Source organism: Ovis canadensis, chromosome 1 (assembly GCF_042477335.2).
Source record: "Ovis canadensis isolate MfBH-ARS-UI-01 breed Bighorn chromosome 1, ARS-UI_OviCan_v2, whole genome shotgun sequence".
In the NCBI taxonomy this organism is placed as follows: Eukaryota; Metazoa; Chordata; class Mammalia; order Artiodactyla; family Bovidae; genus Ovis; species Ovis canadensis.
In genome coordinates, this window is record NC_091245.1 from 256,323,834 (window position 1) to 256,349,732 (window position 25,899).

The 25,899-nt window shown below is 39.7% G+C and overlaps 1 protein-coding gene across 5 annotated transcripts in view; it reads right to left on the reverse strand.

Moving 5' to 3' along the window:
- PPP2R3A (protein phosphatase 2 regulatory subunit B''alpha) overlaps window positions 1-25,899 on the reverse strand; it is a 239,841-nt gene that overhangs the window by 98,088 nt on the left and 115,854 nt on the right. For all 5 annotated transcript variants that reach the window (XM_069564768.1, XM_069564765.1, XM_069564769.1 and 2 more), the window contains one exon: window positions 1,760-1,834. In XM_069564768.1, coding sequence (XP_069420869.1) covers window positions 1,760-1,834 — 75 coding nt within the window. The remainder of the gene's footprint in view (window positions 1-1,759; window positions 1,835-25,899) is intronic.

The window sequence follows — 25,899 nt, forward strand, 5'->3', positions numbered from 1 at the left end:
CAACTCAATTTTAATATGCCCTGAGTTTACAGAACAGTCAACAATCAGAATCCAGTAATTCTCATTGGGATTGAAACCATGGTTACATGTAGAATTCTTAATTCTACACTATTCTATAACTTCACTTACTCACTCAATAAATACCTACTGTATATCCAGCATGTGCCAGGCCCTATTTCAGGTATTAGAGATACACCAGGATCTAAATATAGACAAAGTCCCTCCTCTCATGAAGTGTATGTTATAGAAAAGGACATGGACAATAAACAAAAAATTTAAATATCAGATGTTATAGGCACTAAGAAGGAAAATGAAGCAAAACTAAAGAAGAGGAGGGGGAGGGGACAGAGAGAGAAGACAGGTGAAGAAGGCAGAGGGTGATCAGGGAAGGTCTCATTAAGAAGGGAATGTCTGAGCACACATCTGGATGAAGGGAGGGAGTGGGTCACGCAGCAATCTGTAGGAAGAGCATTCCAGGCAGAGGAGAGAGTAAGAACAAAGCCCCTGAGGCAGAAGTGGGTTTGGCTTGTTCCAGGAACAGCGAGAACAACTGTTGCTTAAGTAACAGAGAGTAGGCATTGTGAGGATGTGGGTGGGTGGGTGAGGGGTTATGGAGAATGATGGCAAGAACTTTGGCTTTCACTCTGAATGAGATGGGGAAACACTGGAGGGTTTGAGCAGAGGAGTGACATGATCTGACTTACATTTTCAAAGAATAACTCTGTGGAGACTAGGCTGTAGGACAATGAAGGTATAAGCAGGGAGATCAATTAGAGGGAATTCACGTGAGAAACAAGGACGACCAGCTGGGCCAGGGTGACTGTGGAAGAGGTAGCTTAGTGTCGGGTTGTGGTTAACAGGCAAAAACAACTTCTAAGACAGTCTTAGATGACAGTGACATCTTATGGTTCAAATGAAGTCTTATAAAGTTTTATGTCAGAAGAGAATCAATGTAAAAGGAAATAATGAAGTTCCTACAGGAGAAAGAAGAATGGTAGTATTCTGTAACTCAACAGAACCCAACCCATAGCCAACAAAAAGTGCCCCAAGAAGGAGAGGGTCTTCCTCAGAAGAGACTGCCCTATTTACTGGGAGATCTGAACCAGGGGTGGGGATCATATCAGCCAGGTATGGCTGTGAACACGAGGTGTGCCCTGAGGTTCATCTGTGGAATTCTTGCAAAGATAATCTGGAAGCTAGGGCAGAGAACGCCTGGTGTGGCTGCAGTGTGAGCTGCAGGCCTATGAGTGCTCACCCATAATGCATGCCCTGCCTGTGACTGATCAAATGAGGCTGTGCATGGGAAACAGGGGATGAGAACACCTTGCAAAACAGGAGACTGTGATTATGTTACTTTAAATTCTTACATGATTTATTTTCTGATTATATATACTCTTATTTCTCATTATCATCTCAGTTCTAATTTTGAGGTACTCTAGATAACAACTTTTTTTTTGGGAAAAGGCTGTTGAAAAATTCTTGTATTATTTGCAAATACTAAAGATCCGCTGGGTATCAATATTAATGGAGACCAGAAAGAATGAGTATATCACTTAGATTTTGTATACAAGAGACTTCTTAAGCACTAGGCAGATAGAACACATGAACTAGATATAAATAATTAACTCAATTTTATTTCCTCCCATTTAAAATAATCATTATGGCGCATTCTACATAAAGATCTAAAAGCCTAGATACTAGGCAGTGACAAAAAGGAAACTTAAAGAGTTTTATTAAGACAAAAAAGGACTCAGCCTACCGTGGTGATGTACCGGGAGTGGAATTCTGGAGCATCTTTCAGGAACGTGAGGCCAGGATGTGTATCTACCACATCCTGAAAAAGAACAAAATCATAACTAAATTAACAAACATAGCAAAAAAACCCCTAAGATATATACTGAATTTTTTTTAACTCTTGTACAATACTTGCCAGTTGAGAAAACTTGCTATTTCACAATACTGAACAATACACTTAAAATTTAGTATTTTATTAAACTCAAATATTTCACAAGCACACTTTTGTGTGACTTTGATATGTACAGTATACTTCAAGGAAGTTAAAATGTTAATCTGGCTATATCTGGGGATTTGTAAAGCAAGTGTCTTACAGGTAAATGCTGTAGTTCTAACACATGTCAGTGAAATTCATCCCATAGATCTTGTTAGGGATTGCCAAGTGAAATTTACACAGAAAGGAGGATAGACAGAAGCCAACTAGAATGATTCTTTCTTAACCTACAGACATGGGAAATTATTGGAAAAAATAATCATAACTTTAGCCAAATAACTAAATGTTAGCCAAATAACTTTATGTTAAGGTATGTGAGTCTGCTAATGTTCATCAAAATCACTGTGTTGATAAATCTGTTTTCCAATTTAGGATTTTATTTATTTTAAATCTGATATCCTGTTCTCATAGAAGACTATTTGAACATTAAAACCTTGAAATAGTTGTTTTTTTCTTTGTTGTTCAGTTGCTCGGTCACATCTGACTCTTTGCGACCCCATGGACTACAGCACGCCAGCCTTCCTGTCCATTACCAACTCCTGGAGCTTGCTCAAACTCATGTCCATTGAGTCAGTGATGCCATCCAACCATCTCATCTTCTGTTGTCCCCTTCTTCTCCTGCCCTCATCTTCCCAGCATCAGAGTCTTTTCTAATGAGTCAGTTCTTTGCATCAGGTGGCCAAAGTATTGGAGCTTCAGCTTCAGCATCAGTCCTTCCAATAATATTCAGGACTGACTTCCTTTAGGACTGACTGGTTTGATCTCCTTGCAGTCCAAGGGACTCTCAAGAGTCTTTTCCAACACCACAGTTCAAAAGCATCAATTCTTCAGTGCTCAGCCTTCTTTATGATCCAACTCTCACATCCATACATGAGTACTGGAAAAACCATAGCTTCGACTATACAGACCTTTGTTGACAAAGTAAAGTCTCTGCTTTTTAATATGCTGTTTAGGTTTGTCATAGCTTTTCTGCCAAGGAGCAAGTGTCTCTGAATTTCATGGACAGTCACCACCTGCAGTGATTTTGGAGGCTAAGAAAATAAACTCTGTCACTGTTTCCCATTGTTTCTCCATCTATTTGCCTTGAAGTGATGGGATCAGATGCCATGATATTTGTTTTCTGAATGTTGAGTTATAAGTCAACTTTTTCACTCTCCTGTTTCACCTTCATCAAGAGGCTCTTTAGTTCCTCTTCACTTTATGCCATAAAAGTAGTATCATCTGTGTATCTGAGATTATTTCACCCGGCAATCTTGGTTACAGCTTGTGCTTCATCCAGTCTGGCATTTTGTGTGATATGCTCTGCATATAAGGTAAACAAGCAGGGTGACAATATATAGCCTTGACATACTCCTTTCCCCCTTTTGAAGCAGTCTGTTTTTCCATGTCCAGTTCTGTTGCTTCTTGACCTGCATACAGGTTTCTCAGGAGGCAGGTAAGGTAGTTTGGTATTCCCATCTCTTTAAGACTTTCCCACTATTTGTTGTCCACACAGTCAAAGGCATTAGTGTAGTCAATGAAGCAGAAGTAGATGTTTTTCTGAAATTCTCTAGCTTTTCCTATGACCCAACGGATGTTGGCAATTTGATCTCTGGTTCCTCTGCCGTTTCTAAATCCAGCTTGTTTTAAATCCTGGAAGTTCTCAGTTCACATACTACTGAAGCCTAGTTTGGAAGATTTTGAGCATTATTACCTTGCTAGCATGTGAAATGAGTTTTTTTTTCCTAATTTGGTTTTTAAAACATTTTCAATGAGTCTAGAGAATCTAATGGAGATAATTACTGTTAATTTAATAACTGGAGGCAACAATAATGCTGCCAGAGAAATAATCTATTAATTGGCTAGTCATGAATGGAAAGACATCAGTTACATCTCTTTTGTTTCCTCAGAGCAGTTAGCTATTCATACTTACCAGTACAGTCTAAAACCAATGAACCTTAAATTTTTATTTGGAAATAATTTTAGTCTTATAGAAAATTACAAAAATATTACAGAGAGATTCCCTATGTTCTTCTCCTAGCTTCTCATAATGGTAACAACTTAACTGACCTGCCTCTTGAGAAATCTGTATGCAGGTCAGGAAGCAACAGTTAGAACTGAACATGGAATAACAGACTGGTTCCAAATAGGCAAAGGAGTATGTCAAGGCTATATATTGTCACCCTGCTTATTTAACTTATATGCAGAGTACATCATGAGAAACACTGGGATTGAAGAAGCACAAGCTGGAATGAAGATTGCCAGGAGAAATATCAATAACCTCAGATATGCAGATGACACCATCCTTATGGCAGAAAGTGAAGAACTAAAAAGCCTCCTGATGAAGGTGAAAGAGGAGAGTGAAAAAGTTGGCTTAAAGCTCAACATTCAGCAAACTAAGATCATGGCATCCGGTCCCATCACTTCATGGGAAATAGATGAGGAAACAGTGGCTGACTTATTTTTCTGGGCTCCAAAATCACTGCAGATGGTGACTGCAGCCATGAAATTAAAAGATGCTTACTCTTTGGAAGGAAACTTATAACCAACCTAGACAGCATATTAAAAAGCAGAGACATTACTTTGCCAACAAAGGTCTATCTAGTCAAGGCTATGGTTTTTCCAGTAGTAATGTATGGATGTGAGAGTTGGACTATAAAGAAAGCTGAGTGCCGAAGAATTGATGCTTTTGAACTGTGGTGTTGGAGACTCTTGAGAGTCCCTCGGACTGCAAGGAGATCCAACCAGTCCATCCTAAAGGAGATCAGTCCTGGGTGTTCACTGGAAGGACTGATGCTGAGGCTGAAACTCCAATACTTTGGCCACCTCATGCAAAGAGTTGACTCATTGGAAACGACCCTGATGCTGAGGAAGATTGAGGGCAGGAGGAGAAGGGGACGACAGAGGATGAGATGGTTGGATGACATCACCGACTCAATGGACACGGGTTTGGGTGGACTCTGGGAGTCGGCAATGGACAGGGAGGCCTGGCGTGCTGTGGTTCATGGGGTCGCATGGAGTTGGACACGACTGAGCAACTGAACTGAACTGAACAAACCACAGTACAATTATCAAAACTAAGAAATGAACATTGATGTAATACTGGGTTGGTACAAAATTGTGGTTTCACTCTGTTGAACTTTGTTGTTTGATAATGGAATACATTTTCAAATAAAAGTGGTTATATATCATTTTAATGCACATTTCTTGCTTTATGATTAATGACTTATTATTCATTTTAGACTCCAGAAATGATGTTAGACAAGCATATTTCAGTGATTTTTTTATTCCAGTTCAAAATGGGTTGTAAAGCAGTGGAGACAACTACCAATGTCAACAACACATTTGGCCCAGGAACTGCTAATGAACATACAGTGCAGTGGCAGTTCAAGAAGTTTTTCAAAGGAGATGAGAGCCTTGAAGATGAAGAGCATTGTAGCCAGCCATCAGAAGTTGATAATGACCAACTGAGAGCAATCATTGAAGCTGATCCTCTTACAATTACATGGGAAGTTGCTGAAGAACTCCACATTGATCTTTCTACGGTCGTTCAGCATTTGAAGCAAAATGGAAGGGTGAAAAAGTTTGATAAATGACTGCCTCATGAGCTGACTGAAAAAAAAATCATTGAGGTGTCGTCTTCTCCTATTCTATGCAAAAACAGTGAAACATTTCTTGATCAAATTGTGATGTGTGATGAAAGGTGGACTTGATACAACAACCAGTGATAACCAGCTCAGTGGTTGGACCAAGAAGAAGCTCCAAAGCACTTCCTAAAACCAAACTTGCACCAAAAAAAAAAAAAAAAGAAAAGGGCATAGTCACCGTCTGGTGGTCTGCTGCCCATATGATCCACTATAGCCTTCTGAATCCCAGCAAACCATTACATCTGAGATGTATGTTCAGCAGATTGATGAGATGCACCAAAAACTCCAATGCCAGCAGCTAGTATTGGTCAACAGAAAGGGCCCAATTCTTCTCCATGACAATGCTTGACCACATGTCGCAGATTCAATGCTTCAAAAGTTTAATGAATTGGGCTACAAAGTTTTGCCTCATTTGCCCTATTCACCTGACCTCTTCTACCACTTCTTCAAGCATCTTGACAACTTTTTGCAAGGAAAATGTTTCCACAACCAGCGGGAGGCAGAAAATACTTTCCAAGAGTTCACTGAATCCTGAAGCACAATTTTTATGCTACAGCAATAAACATTTTTTAATGGCAAAAGTATGTTGATTGTAATGGTTCCTATTTTGATTGATAAAGATGTGTTTGAGCCCAGTTGTAAAGATTTAAAATTCACAGTCCAAAACCACAGTTACTTTTGTACCAACCTAATACTAAACACTAAGCGCAGGTGGTGGCGGTGGGCCGGCGCACTAAGCATGGCCAAGAGCTACCCCACGTCCGAAGTCAGGGACAGCGGCCCAGAGTGCCAGGCTGCGACGGCGCAGGAACGGCCGGCAGGAGCCACGCCTCGTCCGAGGTCAGGGGCGGTGGCCGAGAGGAGCTACCCCACGTCCGAGGTCAGTGGCGGCTGGGAGGAGACACTCTGTGTCCAAGGTCAGGCCGGAAGGAGACACCCCACGACTGAGGTCAGGGGTGGTGACCCTGAGGAGCCACCCATGCCCGAGGCCAGGGCCAGCGGCTGGGAGGAGCAACCCGAGGAGCAGTGGCTGAGCAGGCACAGGAGGGCCTAGAGGAGCTATCCCACGTTGAAAGTCAGGAAGGGTGGCAGTGAGGAGACACCCCTCGTCCAAGGTAAGGAGCAGCAGCTGTGCTTTGCTGGAGCAGCCGTGAAGAGATACCCAAGGCCAAAGTAAGAGAAACCCAAGTAAGATGGTAGGTGTTGCAAGAGGGCATCAGAGGGCAGACACACTGAAACCATACTCACAGAAACCTAGTCAATCTAATCACACTAGGACCACAGCCTTGTCTAACTCAATGAAACCAAGCCATGCCTGCAGGGCAACCCAAGACGGGTGGGTCATGGTGGAGAGATCTGACAGAATGTGGTCCACTGGAGAAAGGAATGGCAAACCACTTCAGTATTCTTGCCTTGAGAACCCCATGAACAGTATAAAAAGGCAAAATGATAGGATACTGAAAGAGGAACTCCCCAGGTCATTAGGTGCCCAGTATGCTACTGGAGATCAGTGGAGAAATAACTCCAGAAAGAATGAAGGGATGGAGCCAAAGAAAAAACAATAGTTGTGGATGTGACTGGTGATAGAAGCAAGATCCGATGCTGTAAACAGCAATATTGCATAGGAACCTGGAATGTCAGGTCCATTAATCAAGGCAAATTGGAAGTGGTCAAACAAGAGATGGCAAGGGTGAACGTCGACATTCTAGGAATCAGTGAACTCAAATGGACTGGAATGGGTGAATTTAACTCAGATGACCATTTTATCTACTACTGCGGGCAGGAATCCCTCAGAAGAAATGGAGTAGCCATCATGGTCAACAGAAGAGTCTGAAATGCAGTACTTGCATGCAATCTCAAAAACCACAGAATGATCTCTGTTTGTCTCCAAGGCAAACCATTCAATATCACAGTTATCCAAGTCTATGCCCCAACCAGTAACGCTGAAGAAGCTGAAGTTGAATGGTTTTATGAAGACCTACAAGACCTCTTAGAACTAACACCCAAAAAAGATGTCCTTTTCATTACAGGGGACTGGAATGCAAAAGTAGGAAGTCAAGAAACACCTGAAGTAACAGGCGAACTTGGCCTTAGAATGCGGAATGAAGCAGGGCAAAGACTAATAAAGTTTTGCCAAGAAAATGCACTGGTCATAGCAAACACCCTCTTCCAACAACACAAGAGAAGACTCTACACATGGACATCAACAGATGGTCAACACCAAAATCAGATTGATTATATTCTTTGCAGCCAAAGATGGAGAAGCTCTATACAGTCAACAAAAACAAGACCAGGAGCTGACTGTGGCTCAGATCATGAACTCCTTATTACCAAATTCAGACTCAAATTGAAGAAAATTGGGAAAACCCCTAGACCATTCAGGTATGACCTAAATCAAATCCCTTATGATTATCCAGTGGAAGTGAGAAATAGATTTAAGGGACTAGATCTCATAGATAGAGTGCCTGATGAACTATGGAATGAGGTTTGTGACATTGTACAGGGGGCAGGATTCAAGACCATCCCCATGGAAAAGAAATGCAAAAAAGCAAAATGGCTGTCTGGGGAGGCCTTACAAATAGCTGTGAAAAGAAGAGAAGCGAAAAGCAAAGGAGAAAAGGGAAGATATAAGCATCTGAATGCATAGTTTCAAAGAATAGCAAGAAGAGATAAGAAAGCCTTCTTCAGCGGTCAATGCAAAGAAATAGAGGAAAACAACAGAATGGGAACGACTAGAGATCTCTTCAAGAAAATTAGAGATACCAAGGGAACATTTCATGCAAAGATGGGCTCGATAAAGGACAGAAATAGTCTGGACCTAACAGAAGCAGAAGATATTAAGAAGAGGTGGCAAGAATACACAGAAGAACTGTACAAAAAAGATCTTCAAGACCAAGATAATCATGATGATGTGATCACTAATCTAGAGCCAGACATCTTGGAATGTGGAGTCAAGTGGGCCTTAGAAAGCATCACTATGAACAAAGCTAGTGGAGGTGATGGAATTCCAGTTGAGCTATTTCAAATCCTGAAAGATGATGCTGTGAAAGTGCTGCACTCAATATGCCAGCAAGTTTGGAAAACTCAGCAGTGGCCACAGGACTGGAAAAGGTCAGTTTTCATTCCAATCCCAAAGAAAGGCAATGCCAAAGAATGCTCAAACTACCGCACAATTGCACTCATCTCACATGCTAGTCAAGTAATGCTCAAAATTCTCCAAGCCAGGCTCCAGCAATACGTGAACCATGAACTTCCTGATGTTCAAGCTGGTTTTAGAAAAGGCTGAAGAACCAGAGATTAAATTGCCAACATCCGCTGGATCATGGAAAAACCAAGAGAGTTCCAGAAAAACATCTATTTCTGCTTTATTGACTCTGTCAAAGCCTTTGACTGTGTGGATCACAATAAATTGTGGAAAATTCTGAGAGAGATGGGAATACCAGACCACCTAACCTGCCTCTTGAGAAACCTATATGCAGGTCAGGAAGCAACAGTTAGAACTGGACATGGAACAACAGACTGGTTCCAAATAGGAAAAGGAGTACGTCAAGGCTGTTTATTGTCACCCTGCTTATTTAACTTATATGCAGAGTACATCATGAGAAATGCTGGACTAGATGAACAAGCTGGAATCAAGATTGCCGGGAGAAATATCAATAACCTCAGATATGCAGATGATACCACCCTGATAGCAGAAAGTGAAGAGAAGCTAAAAATCCTCTTGATGAGAGTGAAAGAGGAGAGTGAAAAAGTAGGCTTAAAGCTCAACATTCAGAAAACGAAGATCATGGCATCCGGTCCCATCACTCCATGGGAAATAAATGGGGAAACAGTGGCAGACTTTATTTTTGGGGGCTCCAAAATCACTGCAGATGTTGACTGTAGCCATGAAATTAAAAGACGCTTACTCCTTGGAAGAAAAGTTATGACCAACCTAGATAGTATATTGAAAAGCAGAGACATTACTTTGCCGACTAAGGTCTGTCTAGTCAAGGGTACAGTTTTTCCTGTGGTCATGTATGGATGTGAGAGTTGGACTGTGAAGAAGGCTGAGCGCTGAAGAATTGATGCTTTTGAACTGTGGTGTTGGAGAAGTCTCTTGAGAGTCCCTTGAACTGCAAGGAGATCAGAATGATCTCCATTCTGAAGGAGATCAGCCCTGGGATCTTTGGAAGGAATGATGCTAAAGCTGAAACTCCAGTACTTTGGCCACCTCATGCGAAGAGTTGACTCATTGGAAAAGACTCTGATGCTGGGAGGGATTGGGGGCAGGAGGAGAAGGGGACGACAGAGGATAAGATGGCTGGATGGCATCACGGACTTGATGGACATGAGTCTGAGTGAACTCCGGGAGTTGGTGATGGACAGGGAGGCCTGTCGTGCTGTGATTCATGGGGTCGCAAAGAGTCGGACACGACTGAGCAACTGAACTGAACTGAATACTAAACTACAGATCTTATTCAAAATTTACCAGGTTTCCCCCTAAAGTCTTTTTTTTTTTTCCCTGTTTCAGGACCCTAACTGCATTTAGTTCTTGTGTCTCACTGCTATCCCAATCCATGGCAGTTCTTCAGTCTTTCATTATGTTTCATGATTCTGACACTTTAATGAGTTCTGGTCAGTTTTTCTGTAGAATGTCTCTCAATGTGGCATGTCTGGTATTTTCTTATGATTAAAGTTACACACTTTTAGTGAGTTTACCACGGAAGTGATGTGTCCTTTTCAGTCATATAAGGAGTATGTGGTGTTGATAGGTCTTACAACTTGTATTGATTTTTGAATATACTTGGTTAAAGTGGTATCTGGTGGGTCTGCCACCATAAATTTATTACATTCCTTTAATAAAGTTGATAAATATCATGGAGGAGATACTTGGAGACTCTGTCAATATCCTGTTTCTCTGCAAATTTTTGCCCACAAATATTAGCAGGCATTGATGGAAATTGACTGTGGCATTTTTATAGTCTTGTTTACCAAATTTATGTAGTGATGTTTACTTTGCTTTTCCTCTCATCCCCTCCACATTTGTTAACTGAAATTGTTCTGTAAGGAAGATCTGTCCTTGCCCTTGTATTTATTTGTTCAATTTATGTCAGTATAGACTCATGGGTAGTTATTTCATTCTATGGGTTATAATCCAATACTATAATTGTGTTGGATTATATCAGTTTATCAATAGCATCATAAAATACTAATATTATTCTGCTGCTCAAATTGAGCTAGCTTTGGTCTCTGGGAGCTGTTAGGTTGGCTCCTTTGTCCTCTTGACATACCCCATCCTTTTGTGAACACTTCCATATCTTCTGGTATCACAAAATAGTGCAGGCTCATTTTATATTTGCTATGCTCCCACCTGAGAATCAACCTTTTCTCCAAGCAGCCCTGATTTCTTTTCCTGGAGAATGGTATTTGGAAGCAAATCTGGGGGCTAGGAGTACTTGTTACTACTAGGGTGTCATTGCTACCGAATACTCTTAGTAGACACAACTAGGAATACATGTATGTATATCAGTTCATACATACACATATACTTGTATTTTTCTATATCTATATGTATTAAAAACTATGTAATCATACAGATAGCTAATTTTAATTCAATAATGCAAGGTCCCCTCTTTCCTTTGTAACTTTTAACAGAATTGCCAACCATTACCCCATTGAGAAAGTAATTTACTAACTAGACTACAGTATTTGTATATAGTATCTTTGGTCTTTAGTTTTAGAGTATCCAGTGAAAATATTATTTTCCAAGGTTATTTAGGTCTTTCCTTATCTTCCTTTATCTTCCTTAATGTAGTTGTGTTACCCATTTGTAATAGAGTTCATTTGTTATTGTTTATATTCTACTTTGGGCTTCTTTTCTACAGGTTTCAGTTCAGTTCAGTTCAGTCACTTAGTCATGTCTCTTTGCGACCCCATGAATCTCAGCACGCCAGGCCTCCCTGTCCATCACCAACTCCCAGAGTTTACCCAAACTCATGTCCATCGAGTTGGTGATGCCATCCAGCCATCTCATCCTCTGTCGTCCCCTTCTCCTCCTGCCCCCAATCCCTCCCAGCATCAGAGTCTTTTCCAGTGAGTCAACTCTTCGCAGGAGGTGGCCAAAGTATTGGAGTTTCAGCCTCAGCATCAGTCCTTTCAATGAACACTCAGGACTGATCTCCTTTAGGATGGACTGGTTGGATCTCCTTGCAGTCCAAGGGACTCTCAAGAGTCTTCTCCAACACCACAGTTCAAAAGCATCAATTCTTCGGCGCTCAGCTTTCTTCACAGTCCAACTCTCACATACATACATGACCACTGGAAAAACCACAGACTTGACTAGATGGACCTTTGTTGGCAAAGTAATGTTTCTGCTTTTTAATATGCTATCTAGGTTGGTCATAACTTTCCTTCCAAGTATTTAATATTTTGTGAATAATTATAAATGGTATTTAAAAGATTTTATTTTCAATTATTTGTTGCTAGTATATAGAAAGTTGAGTTCCATATATTGATCATGTATCTGTAACCTTGCTAAACTCACTTATTAAATACAGCTTTAGCAGCATCCCATAAATTTCGACATGCTGTATTTTCATTCACTTCAAAATACTTCCTAATTTTCCTTTTGATTTCTTCTTCTCTGACCCATAGGTTATTTAAAAGTTGCTATTTATCAAACATTTAGGAATTTTTCACAGATCTGTTATTGATTCTAATTTAATTCCATTATGGTCAGAGAACATATTTAGTGAACTGAATATTCAGAATTTGTTGAGATTTATTCTATGGTCAGAATATAGTCTATTTTGGGAAATATTCTGTGTACATGTTAAAGGTATGTATATTCTATATGACAAGGGTATGCTTGAACCCATACCTTCTTACTCAGATTCCTAATGCCCTTTAGCCAGGAAATTAAAAGACACTTACTCCTTGGAAGGAAAGTTATGACCAACCTAGATAGTATATTCAAAAGCAGAGACATTACTTTGCCAGCAAAGGTCATCTAGTCAAGGCTATGGTTTTTCCAGTAGTCATGTATGGATGCGAGAGTTGGACTGTGAAGAAAGCTGAGCACCGAAGAATTGATGCTTTTGAACTGTGGTGTTGGAGAAGACTCTTGAGAGTCCCTTGGACTGCAAGGAGATCCAACCAGTCCATTCTGAAGGAGATCAACCCTGGGATTTCTTTGGAAGGAATGACGCTAAAGCTGAAGCTCCAGTACTTTGGCCACCTCATGCGAAGAGTTAACTCATTGGAAAAGACTCTGATGCTGGGAGGGATTGGGGGCAGGAGAAAGGGATGACAGAGGATGAGATGGCTGGATGGCATCACTGACTCAATGGACGTGGGTTTGAGTGAACTCCGGGAGTTGGTGATGGACAGGGAGGCCTGGCGTGCTGCAATTCATGGGGTCACAAAGAATCGGACATGACTGAGTGACTGAACTGAACTGAATGGATAAAGTAGAAAAATAACATGTAGGGAAAGACAATAAAATGTATAAAGATTTCACAGGAAAAAATTAAATGAATGTGTATTCTGCTGTGGTTCAATGAAGTGTAATGTAAATGTCAATTAGGTCAGCTTGGTTGATAGTCTTGTTTTTGTGTTCTATGTATCCTTACTGATTTTCTCCCTACTTGTACTATTCATTATTAAGAGCAGCACACGGAAATCTACAACTATAATTGTGGATTTATCCTTGCAGTTCTATTGGATTTTGCTTCATGCATTCTAAAGTTCTGTTATTAGGTGTATAAACATTTAGAATTGTTATATTATCCTTATAAACTGACCCCTTTACCATTCCTTAGCAATATTATTTTCTCTAAAAATTACTTTGGCATTAATATAGTGACCCAGCTTTTTCTTTTCTTTTTTGTGGCAAAGAAAACATAAGATTCATCCTCCCAACAATTTACAAGTGTAGAGTACAATACTTCAGTCACTTGCACAATCACTTACAGTACAATATTGTCAATCACTTGGGCTTCAATTGTTTTCAGCTTGAAACAATTACATCCAGATAATTTGGGGTGCAAATACTGTAGTTAAGAGAGTACAATATTGTCAATCACATGCACAATCTAGGATATCCCCAGATTCTCCCCACTTCCCATCCAACTCAGTCCTGCATGACTGAAACTCTACACTCATCACACAATGAACTCTTACTTCATCCTCCCTCCAGCCCCTGGAAACCACTATTCTTCTATTTGTATGCATTTGACCACTTTAGACTCCTCATAAGTGGAGTCATGCAGTATACATCTTTTTGTGACTAGCTGATTTCCCTTAGCATAACGTTCTCAAGATTAATCTACTGCTTCATGTGACAGAATTCCCCTTTTTTTAAAAAGATAAACAATATTCTGTTGTATATATATACACCACATTTTCTTATCCATTCATCCACTGATGGACATTTACATCACTTCTACCTCTTGGCTACAGTGAATAATGTTGCCATCAACACTGATGTACAAAGCTCTGAGATTCTGTTTTCAATTCTTTTGGATGTATACCCAGGAGTAGTACTGATGATCATATGGAACTTCTGTTTTATTTTCCATAGTGGCTATACCATTTTACATTCTTAACAGTATTCCAGTTTCTCCACATCCTTACCAACACTTAAAAAAAAAAAAAAACAGTAGCCATCTTAATGGGTGTGAGGTGGTATCTCATTGTGGTTTTAATTTGTGTTCCCCTGCTTAATGATGTTGAACATCTTTTCATATGCTTATTTGACATTTTATCTTCTTTGGAGAAATGTTTATCCAAGTCCTTTGCTTGTTTCAAATTCAGGTTACTTGTTTACTTGTTTGTTGTTACTGAGTCACAGGAGTTCTTTATATAATCTGGATAGTAGCCTATCCAGATATGTTTGCAAATATGTCTTCCATTCTGTAGGTTGCCTTTCACTGTGCTATTTCTTTGCTGTGACAGTTTAAAATTTGATATAATCCCATTTTGTCTTTTGCTTTTGTTATCTGTGCTTTTGGTATCATATCCATAAAAATCATTGTCAAAACTAGTATCATAAAATTTCTCCCTATGTTTTCTTCTAAGAGGTATATAGTTTGAGGTTTTATGTTTAGGTCTTTAATCCATTTTCATTTTTGTACATGCTATGATAACTGGTCTAACTTCTTTCCTTTGCATATGAATATTCAGTTTTCCTAACATCATTTGTTGGAGATTAATCTTTTCCTCACTGTTACTCTTGGCAACACTGAAGATCATTTGACCATATAAGCAAGAATTTACTTCTGGGTTCTCTATTCTGTTTCATTGGTCTACATGTCTGTGTTTATGCCAGTACCATCTTGTTTGACTGCTGTGTCTTTGTAATATGTTTTGAAGTCATAAAGGGTGAGACTTCAGCTTTATTCTCCTTTTACAGGATTGTTTTGGCTATTCCAAGTCCTTTGAACTCCATATGAATTTTAGAACTGGTTTTTCCACTTCTGTAAAAATACCACTGGTATTTAAAAACAATTTTATTGAGGTATAATTGATATACAAAAACTATACATATATACAATTATCTGAGTCTGGATAAATGCATATACCTTAGGAAACCAACACTGCAATCAAGGTAACAGATATATCCGTTATCTCCAGCACTTTCCTTGTGCTTTTCTTTTTTTTTTTTGTTTTCTGATAATACTTCACATGAAATCTACCTTCTAACAAAAATTCAAGTGCAGAATACAGTATTGTTAGTGATAGGAGGCACTATGTTGTACAACAGATCTCTAGAACTTACTTGTCTTGCATAACTGAAACTTTATACTGATTGAACAACATCTCCATGATTCCACTTATATAGGGTATCTAAAATAGTCAAACTCATAGAAGCAGAGAACAGAAATGGTACCTGCCAGGGAATGGCAGAAAGGAACCGCTGGGATTTTGATAGAGGTTACACTGATCTATAGATTGCTCTGGACAGTATGGGCATTTATAAACAGTAAGTTTTTCAATCCATGAACATGGAAAGCCTCCCATTTATTTATAAGAGTTTTCTTTTAACAGGCAAAAAATTAAACAGAAGTTTAATAATGTGTACACATGGGAGAGACCCAGGAAAAGTGAGTAACTAGGCAAAATGGCCAAAGCTCTTACTTTAAATACCATCTTCAGCTAGAAACACTAGTGGATATTGGAGGTGGTCGTTTGAGACTTCAAAGGGGAGGAAAGCAATTCACGTGAAGATGGAAAAGTAACATTTGATAAACAAAGGTTTGCTGTGCAAACAACAGGACAGGAGGACACAGAGTGGACTGTGATCTCTAGTCAAGGCTATGGCTAAGTTTTGCTCACCATACTTTGCACATACTCTTTGCAGAAATTTCTGCTGATTGCTCTGATCACTCTGTTCCAGGAAGAGGTCCTCTATCTCAATTTTTTTAGGCAGCTAGGGAGATGGTCAAAGTTTTTTCTGAGTCTTTTGGGCTTTGATTGTTTTCAGCTTGAAATAATTACATCTAGATATTTTGGGGAGGCAAATTTTGCTCACTTACATGGATTTCAGTGAAGAAGTCAAAATATGAATGGGTTCAGTTCAGTTGCTCAGTCGTGTCCGACTCTTTGCGACCACATGAATTGCAGCACGCCAGGCCTCCCTGTCCATCACCAAATCCCAGAGTTCACTCAGACTCACGTCCATCGAGTCCGTGATGCCATCAACCTATCTCATCCTCTGTCGTCCCCTTCTCCTCCTGCCCTCAATCCCTCCCAGCATCAGAGTCTTTTCCAATGAGTCAACTCTTCGCATGAGGTGGCCAAAGTATTGGAGTTTCAGCTTCAGCATCAGTTCTTCCAAAGAAATCCCAGGGCTGATCTCCTCCAGAATGGATGGGTTGGGTCTCCTTGCAGTCCAAGAGCCTCTCAAGAGTCTTCTCCAACACCACAGTTCAAAAGCATCAATTCTTCGGTGCTCAGCTTTCTTCACAGTCCAACTCTCACATCCATACATTACCACTGGAAAAACCATAGCCTTGACTAGATGGACCCTTATTGGCAAAGTAATGTCTCTGCTTTTCAATATGCTATCTAGGTTGGTTATAACTTTTCTTCCAAGGATTAAGTGTCTTTTAATTTCATGGCTGCAGTCAACATCTGCAGTGATTTTGGAGCCCCTCAAAATAAAATCTTGACAGTATTTCCACTGTTTCTGAATCTATTTCCCATAAAGTGATGGCACCAGATGCCACGGTATTTGTTTTCTGAATGTTGAGCTTTAAGCCTACTTTTTCGCTCTCCTCTTTCACTTTCATCAAGAGGATTTTTAGTTCCTCTTCACTTTCTGCCATAAGGGTGGTATCATCTGCATATCTGAGGTTATTGATATTTCTCCCGGCAATCTTGATTCCAGCTTGTGCTTCTTCCAGCCCAGCGTTTCTCATGATGTACTCTGCTTAGAAGTTAAATAAGCAGGGTGACAATAAACAGCCTTGACGTACTCCTTTTCCTATTTGGAACCAGTCTGTTGTTCCATGTCCAGTTCTAACTGTTGCTTCCTGACCTGCATATAGGTTTCTCAACAGGCAGGTCAGGTGGTCTGGTATTCCCATCTCTTTCAGAATTTTCCACAATCTATTGTGATCCACACAGTCAAAGGCTTTGGCAGAGTCAATAAAGCAGAAATAGATGTTTTTCTGGAGCTCTCTTGCTTTTTCCATGATCCAGCGGATGTTGGCATTTTGATCTCTGGCTCCTCTGCCTTTTGTAAAGCCAGCTTGAACATCTGGAAGTTCACAGTTCACGTATTGCTGGAGCCTGGCTTGGAGAATTTTGAGCATTACTTGACTAGCATGTGAGATGAGTGCAATTGTGCGGTAGTTTGAGCATTCTTTGGCATTGCCTTTCTTTGGGATTGGAATGAAAACTGACCTTTTCCAGTCCTGTGGCCACTGCTGAGTTTTCCAAACTTGCTGGCATATTGAGTGCAGCACTTTCACAGCATCATCTTTCAGGATATGAAATAGCTGAACTGGAATTCCATCACCTCCACTAGCTTTGTTCGTAGTGATGCTTTCTAAGGCCCACTTGACTTCACATTCCAGGATGTCTGGCTCTAGGTGAGTGATCACACCATCATGATTATCTTGGTCTTGAAGATCTTTTTTGTACAGTTCTTCTGTGTATTCTTGCCACCTCTTCTTAATATCTTCTGCTTCTGTTAGGTCCATACCATTTCTGTCCTTTATCGAGCCCATCTTTGCATAAAAATGTTCCCTTGGTAGCTCTAATTTTCTTGAAGAGATCTCTAGTCTTTCCCATTCTGTTTCCTCTATTTCTTTGCTTTGATTACTGAGGAAGGCTTTCTTATCTCTTCTTGCTATTCTTTGGAACTCTGCATTCAGATGCTTATATCTTTCCTTTTCTCCTTTGCTTTTCGCCTCTCTTCTTTTCACAGTTATTTGTAGGCGCCCCCCAGACAGCCATTTTGCTTTTTTGCATTTCTTTTCCATGGGGATGGTCTTGATCCCTGTCTCCTGTACAGTCATGAACTTCCGTCTATAGTTCATCAGGCACTCTATCTATGAGATCTAGTCCCTTAAATTTATTTCTCACTTCCACTGGATAATCATAAGGGATTTGATTTAGGTCATACCTGAATGGTCTAGTGGTTTCCCCTACTTTCTTAAATTTAAGTCTGTGAATTTGGCAATAAGGAATTCATGATCTGAGCCACAGTTAGCTCCTAGTCTTGTGTTTTTTTTGACTGTATAGAGCTTCTCCATCTTTGGCTGTAAAGAATATAATCAATCTGATTTTGGTGTTGACCATCTGTTGATGTCCATGTGTAGAGTCTTCTCTTGTGTTGTTGGAAGAGGGTGTTTGCTATGACCAGTGCATTTTCTTGGCAAAACTCTATTAGTATTTGCCCTGCTTCGTTCCATATACCAAGGCCAAATGTGCCTGTTACTCCAGGTGTTTCTTGACTTCCTACTTTTGCATTCCAGTCCCCTGTAATGAAAAGGACATCTTTTTTGGGTGTTAGTTCCAAAAGTTCTTGTAGGTCTTCATAAAACCATTCAACTTCAGCTTCTTCAGCATTACTGGTTGGGGCATAGACTTGGATTACTGTGATACTGAATGGTTTGCCTTGGAAATGAACAGAGATCATTCTGTGGTTTCTGAGATTGCATGCAAGTACTGTATTTCAGACTCTTTTGTTGACCATGATGGCTACTCCATTTCTTTTAAGGAATTCCTGTCCACAGTAGTAGATTTAATGGTCATCTGAGTTAAATTCACCCATTCCAGTCCATTTCAGTTTGCTGATTCCTAGAATGTTGATGTTCACTCTTGCCATCTCGTTTGACCACTTTCAATTTGCCTTGATTCATGAACCTGACATTCCAGGTTCCTATGTAATATTGCTCTTTACAGCATTGGACCTTGCTTCTATCACCAGTCACATCCACAACTGAGTATTGTTTTTGCTTTGGCTCCACCCCTTCATTCTTTCTGGAGAATGGGTTACCTCGCAAAAATAACTCCCAGACTTTGGAGGTGGGTGTCAAGGCACACAAACTCTGGGGGCCTGCAGGAGAGCTGAGGGGTACTTCAGTGAGGGAATTACTGAGGACCTCATCCTTACTCCCCAGCAGATAAAGCCTGGGACATTTGGTTATTAACAATGTAAGAAATTAATATTTTGATGATACTTGCTTTAGGGTTCCTTCTGCCCCCCCTGGCTTCATAGCCCTTTTTGACTTAGTTCAGAGCCCTTGAAGTGTCTTCAAAATCCTCCACTCCCTACCCCCTGGGAAATCTCTACTGAGGTCTGCTTTCTTCTTGGAGATCCATGAGGAGACAGGTCTGGGTATATAGGTGAGATCCTCCAAACAGTGTGTACATGGAAAAGAGGTGTCAAAGGGCTCAGCCCTGGGAGGTCCAACATTCAGAAATCAGAGGAATGTGGAGGGACTTTTCTGCTTTTGCCGAATTATTTCTTTCTTGAGTTCTTAGCCATAACATTTCCGGCTAAAGGGTGGGAACAATATGGCTGTAAATGAATGTATGAGTCAATTTCTGGGCTATTTCACCATCATTGGATATTAACATTCAGCTTTTTGGGGAGTCCTTTTAGAATGTGTAAATTGTTATCTTCAGACTACTTTCATTTACATATCTTTGATTTCTAGTGAGAATTAACATTTTCCTGTCTGGGGCTTCCCTGGTGGCTAGTGGTAAAGAATCCGCCTGCAATACAGGAGACAACTACAATGTAGGAGACACAAGTTCAAGCCCTGGGTTGGGAAGATCCCCTGGAAAAGGAAATGGCAACCCACTCCATCATTCTTGCCTGGAAAATGCCATCGACAGAGGAGCCTGGCAGGCTACAGATCATGGGGTTGCAAAAGAGTCAGTAAGACTAAGCAACTAAACAACAACTATTTGTTTATTAACTGTATTTCCCTTATGGGGATGGTCCTGTCTTTTATCTCTGTATCTTTTAGAATATAGACATTTATTTTACAAATTTGTATCAGCTATTTTTTTCATCTTATTTTTTGTTGAAGTATAGTTGATCTAGTGTTATGTTAGTTTCAGAATTTTTGCAGATTATATTCCATTATAGATTACTACCAGAAAATGGCCATCATTCCCTGTGCTTTACAGTATATCCTTGTTTCTTATATTATATTATATTATATATATATATATATAATATATACTTTTTTAGATTCTTTTTGCATTGTAGGTTATTCTAAGATATTGAATACAGTTCCCTGTGCTATATTGTAGGTCCTTGTTGTGTATCTACTTTATATATAGTATGTGTATCTATTAATCCAAAGCTCCTAATTTATACCCCCCCCCCCCCCCGCCTTGGTTCCCCTTCAGTAACCATAAATTTGTTTTCTATGTCTGTGAGTCTGTTTCTAAATAAGTTCATTTGTATCATTTTTTAAGATTCTACATACAAGTGATAGCATATGATATCTATCTTTATCTAGCCTACTTCATTTAGTATGATAATCTCTAGGTTCATCTATATCAATGCAAATGACCTTATTTCATTCCATTATATACATCTTCTTTATCCATTCCTCTGTCAGTGGACATTTAGGTTGCTTCCATGTATTGGCTACTGTAAACAGTCCTGCTATGAACACTGGGGTGCATATATCTTTTCAAGTTAAGAGTTTTTGCCTTTTCCAAATAGGTGCCCAACAGTGGGATTGCTGGCAGCTCTATTTTTAGTTTTCTGAGTAACCTTTATACTGTATTCCACACTGGCTGTACCAATCTACATTGCCACCACAGTGTAGGGGGGTTTCCTTTGCTCCACACCTTCTCCAGCATTTGTTATCTGTAGACTTTTTAGTAGCCATTCTGACTGGTGTGAGGTTATACCTCATTATAGTTTTGATTTGCATTTCTTCAAGAGCCTTCTTTTGATTAGTGTTAGTATGATATACATATTTTTTCATCTCCTTTTACTTTTAACCTGTTTGCATCTTTATGATTCTTACAGGGTCTTGGTTTTTTGTCTAATCTTTGGGTCTTGGTTTTTTTTTGTCTAATATAATTTTAGGTCTTGGTATTTTTGTCTAACATTTGCCTTTGAGGGATATGCACACCACTTATAGGTGACTCTTGATATGGTTAGGTTTAAATCTCTTATCCCATCCAGCCTTTGTTCCTTTTTTTCCTTCCATTTCTGCCTCCATTTGGGTTAACTTAGTGTGCTTTATAATTCTCTCATTTCCTTTTTTGGCTTATTAGCTATAACTATAGCTATAGCTCTTGTTATTTCAGAGGTACATCAGAGGTTACAACATACGTCTTTAACTTAGTATAATCTACTTGCAAGAAATGTTAAACAACCTCATGGATTATATTTGAACCATAACAATATACTTCCATTTCTCTTCATCTAATCTTTATGCTACTGTTGTTAAATTGTACTTAAACATATGTTAGAAATAACATAATGCAGTGTGATAGCTTCATTTAAAGAGTTAATTTTCTTCTAAAGAGATGTGAATAATAAAAAATCACATATATGTAGTTACTACTTCTGGAGCTCATTCCTTTGTGTAGATTTGTATTTCCATCTGGTATTATTTTCCTCCTTGCATAAACAGCTTTTTTAAAAAACAAATGAAACACATCTCTTGTAATGCATTTCTGCTGGTGATGAATTCTTTGAGCTTTTTTATGTCCAAAAATAAAAATCTTTAGTCCACCTTCATTTTTGAAGGATATTTTCATTGGGTATAGTATTCAAGGTTGACTGTTCTTTTCTTTCAGTACTTTAGAGATGTTGCTCCTCTGTCTTCTGGTTTGGACTTTTCCAACATGAAATCCACTGTCATCTTTATCTTTGTTTCACTCTATGAAATGTGACTATTTTCTCTGGCTACTTTTAAAACTTTCTATTATTGTGATGTGCCACAGCTCAGTTGGTAAAGAATCCACCTGTAATGCAGGAGATCCCAGTTCAATTCCTGGGTTGGGAAGATCTGCTGGAGAACGGATAGGTTACCCACTCCAGTATTCTTGGGCTTCCCTTGTGGCTCAGGTGGTAAAGAATCTTGGGCAATGGCGGGAAGCCTGGGTTTGATCCTTGGGTTGGGAAGATCCCCTGGAGAAGGGAAAGGCTACCCACTCTAGTATTCTGGCCTGGAGAATTCCATGGACCATGGTCCATGGGGTAGCAAAGAGTTGGACACGACTGAGTGACTTTTACTTTCACTGGTATAATTTTGTGTTTCTTGAGTTTGGGCTTATTGAACATCTTAGGTTTGTGGGTTTATAGTTTTTATCAAGTACAGAAAATTCTGGGCCATTATCTCTTCAAATAATTTTTGGTCCCAGTGCAATGTAATTTCAGCACTAACCATCCAGAGTTAGTGCAGATTTCAGAGGTTAAGGACACAGTCCTAAACAAGACTCGTCTTACTTCAGACACCAGCCATAACTCTGGGGTTCCCAGGCTACCCACACTTCTAACTAACTAGTTATAAATTTGGGGGTTTCCATTATCCTCTGAGGTTCAACAACTTTCCCAAATGACAGAACTGGGCAAACACTATACACAGAACCAAGGAAAGTACTATATTATGATTTCTATTCTATTATAAAGAATACAAATCAGGACAAGCCAAGTAAGAGATGCACAGGGCAAGGTCTGGGAAAGTCTGAAACATGGAGCTTTTGTGTCCCCAAGACAAGTCACCCTTTCAGCACATCACTGTGTATCATTAACTAGGGGAGCTCAATTGTGCTTCAGTGTCCAGAGTTTTTAACTGGGTTTCATTATATAGACATGACTAATTGAATCATTGGCCATATGGCTGGATTCAGTCTCCATGCTTCCTCCTTTTTTTGGAGATCAGGCTGATAATCTGATCTCAGGTTATCACCTGGCTGAAAGCTTCAACCTCTATTCATGTGGTTGCCCTTCTAGCATGGCAGGTTCTCATCCTAGAACTATACTGGGGCTCATGATGAGTCACCTCATTAGTATAAATGCAGGTATGGTCCCAGGAGCCCACCATGAAGAACACAGATACTTATCATTCACGAAATTCCAAGGCTTTAGAAGCTCTGTCCCAGGAACCTTGGGCTAAGACTTGACAAATATTTTACAGCATCCTTTCTTCCATTTATGTTAGGTTGCTTGAAGCCAGGTCCCACAGCTCACTGATGCTCTTTTCATTTTCCTTTAATTCTTTTTTTATGTCTCTGTGTCTCATTTTGGGTAGTTTCTATTCTATGTCTTCAAGTTCACTGTTCATTTCATTTGCAATATTTAATCTGCTGTCAACCCAATCTGGTATATCTTTCACTCCACATACCTTAGTTTTCATCTCTATAAGTTCAATTTGGGTCTTTAAAAAAGTGTTCAGTTTTGATATTTATTTTAATATACTTATTAGCTAATTTTAAAATCTATGTCAGTTCCAAGTCAGTTTCAATTGATTGGTTTTTCTCCTAATCGTCAATTGTATTCTTCTGTTTCCTGGCATGCCTGATGACCCCAGCCATTTTGAATTTTGTCTTTTTGAGGGTTGGATATTTTTATATTCTTATTCTAAGCTTCTGAATAGAATACATATTTTATGTTCTGGGATGCTATTGAGTCACTGAAAAACCTTTCATCCTTCTAGACTGTGCTTTCCTGATCTGTTAGACAGGACCCAGCGCTGTCTATTCTGGTGCTAATTATTCTCCCCTGCTACTGAGGCAGGCGGCTCAGAGGTCTGCCTGCAATGTGGGAGACCTGGGTTTGATCCCTGAGTCAGGAAGATCCCCTGGAGAAGGAAATGCAACCCACTCTGGTACTCTTGTCTGGAAAAACCCATGGACAGAAAAGCCTGGTAGGCTACGGTCCATGCGGTCGTAAAGAGTCAGACACGACTGAGCGAGTTCACTTTCACTTTCACTACTGAGGCAAGAGGGATTACCTGATGACTCAGGGGTAAAGAATCCATCTGCCAATACCGGAGACATAGGTACGATCCCTGGGTTGGGAAGATATCCTGGAGAAGGAAATGGCAACCCACTCTAGTATTCTTGCCTGGGAAGTCTCATGAACAGAGGAACCTGGTAGGCTACAGTCCATGGGGTTGCAAAATAGTCAGACTCAACTTAGTGACTAAATAACAACTGAGGCAAGACTCCTATGACTACTCAAAGTGCTACGTCTTATGAAGTTTTCCAGTCTGGGTGGTAGGGTCAGATACTATTCTTGGCTCTGTGTGACCCACAGATACTGTCCCAATTTCGACTGCAAAGAGTCAGACATGACTGAGCAACTTTCACTTCACTTCTTCACCTTTGGTTACTATCCTCATATATATCTGCTGGATACTCATGGAGGAGTTTTGAAGATCTCTGGAGTTTTCTCTCTGTGGACTTCTTTCCTCTTTGGTGCTCTGCCTTGAGAATTCTAGCTACCTTTCCTTCCAAATTCTCAACTCTCCTAAACTTAGGGAGTTTGCTGAACTCCGCTTAGGGTCCCCATCAATACACTGTGGCTTGGAAACTCTCTCAAGGAAATTATAAGGCTAACCTTGTTTGTTTTCTGTTTCTCAGGAATCACTCTTATCTTTTGTTGCCAGATGTCTGGCATCTTAAAAACCACTGTTTTGTATTTCTTGCCTGATGTTTTTTGTTGTTTCAAATGGCAAGGCAAATCCAGTCCCAGTTACTCCATTTTGGTAATAAATAGAAGATCTGTTGATTTTGTATGTTAATTTTATTTCCTACTATTTTACTGAATTCTTTTATTGTTTGAGTTTTATCACTGATTCTCTTGAATTTCCAGGTTTACTGTCATGCCATTTATGAATAGATACTTCTTCAACCATTCTTTTTTTAAAAAACTTTTAATTTTGTATTGAAGCAGGGCTTCAGCTCAGTTGGTAAAGAATCCACCTACAATGCAGGAGACCTGGGATCAATCCCTGGGTTGGGAAGATCCTCTGGAGAAGGGAAAGGCTACCCACTCCAGTATCCTGGCCTGGAGAATTCCATGGACTGTATAGTCTGTGTCCGCAAAGAGTTGGACACAACAGAGCAACTTTCACTTACTATAGCCAATGAACACTGTCTCCAGACATTCTTATGCCTCTAATTGTTTTCTCGTGTATAATTACTCGAGTACAATGTTGTACAGTACTGGAGACAGTGGCATCCTTGCCCTGTTTCTGATCTTAATAGAAAGGCCTTTAATATTTCCTTATTAAATAACACACTGGCTTTAGCATTAGGTATATACATTGTAACAATGTTAAGAAAGTATCTCAAATACCTATTTTCTTGAGCAGGTTTTTTTTTTTGGCTGTGCTATATGGCATGTGGGATCTTATTAACAGTTCCCTAACCAGGTATTGAACCTGTTGTGACCTCTGCAGGGGAAGCATTGAGCCTTAACTATTGGACTGCCAGGGAAGTCCCTTGAGCATTTTTATGAATGGTTGTTAAAATTTTGTCCAAAGTTATTTCAGCATCTGTTGAGACAATCATGATTTTTCTCTTAGATACAATATGTGATATTAATAAAGATCTTAATTTCAAACCAATTTTGACTTCCTGGAATAAATCCCACCAGGTTATGTGCATCTGCTTGGTAATATTTTGTTACTTTTTATCATTAATCATGAATTAGGTTCATTTGCAGTTTTCTTTTTTGTACTGTCTTTACTTGGTTTACGTATCAGTTTAATAGTTATTTCATTGAAGAGCTATGGAATTTTCCTTCCTTTTCAATTCTCTGGAATAATTTACTGAGCATTAGGA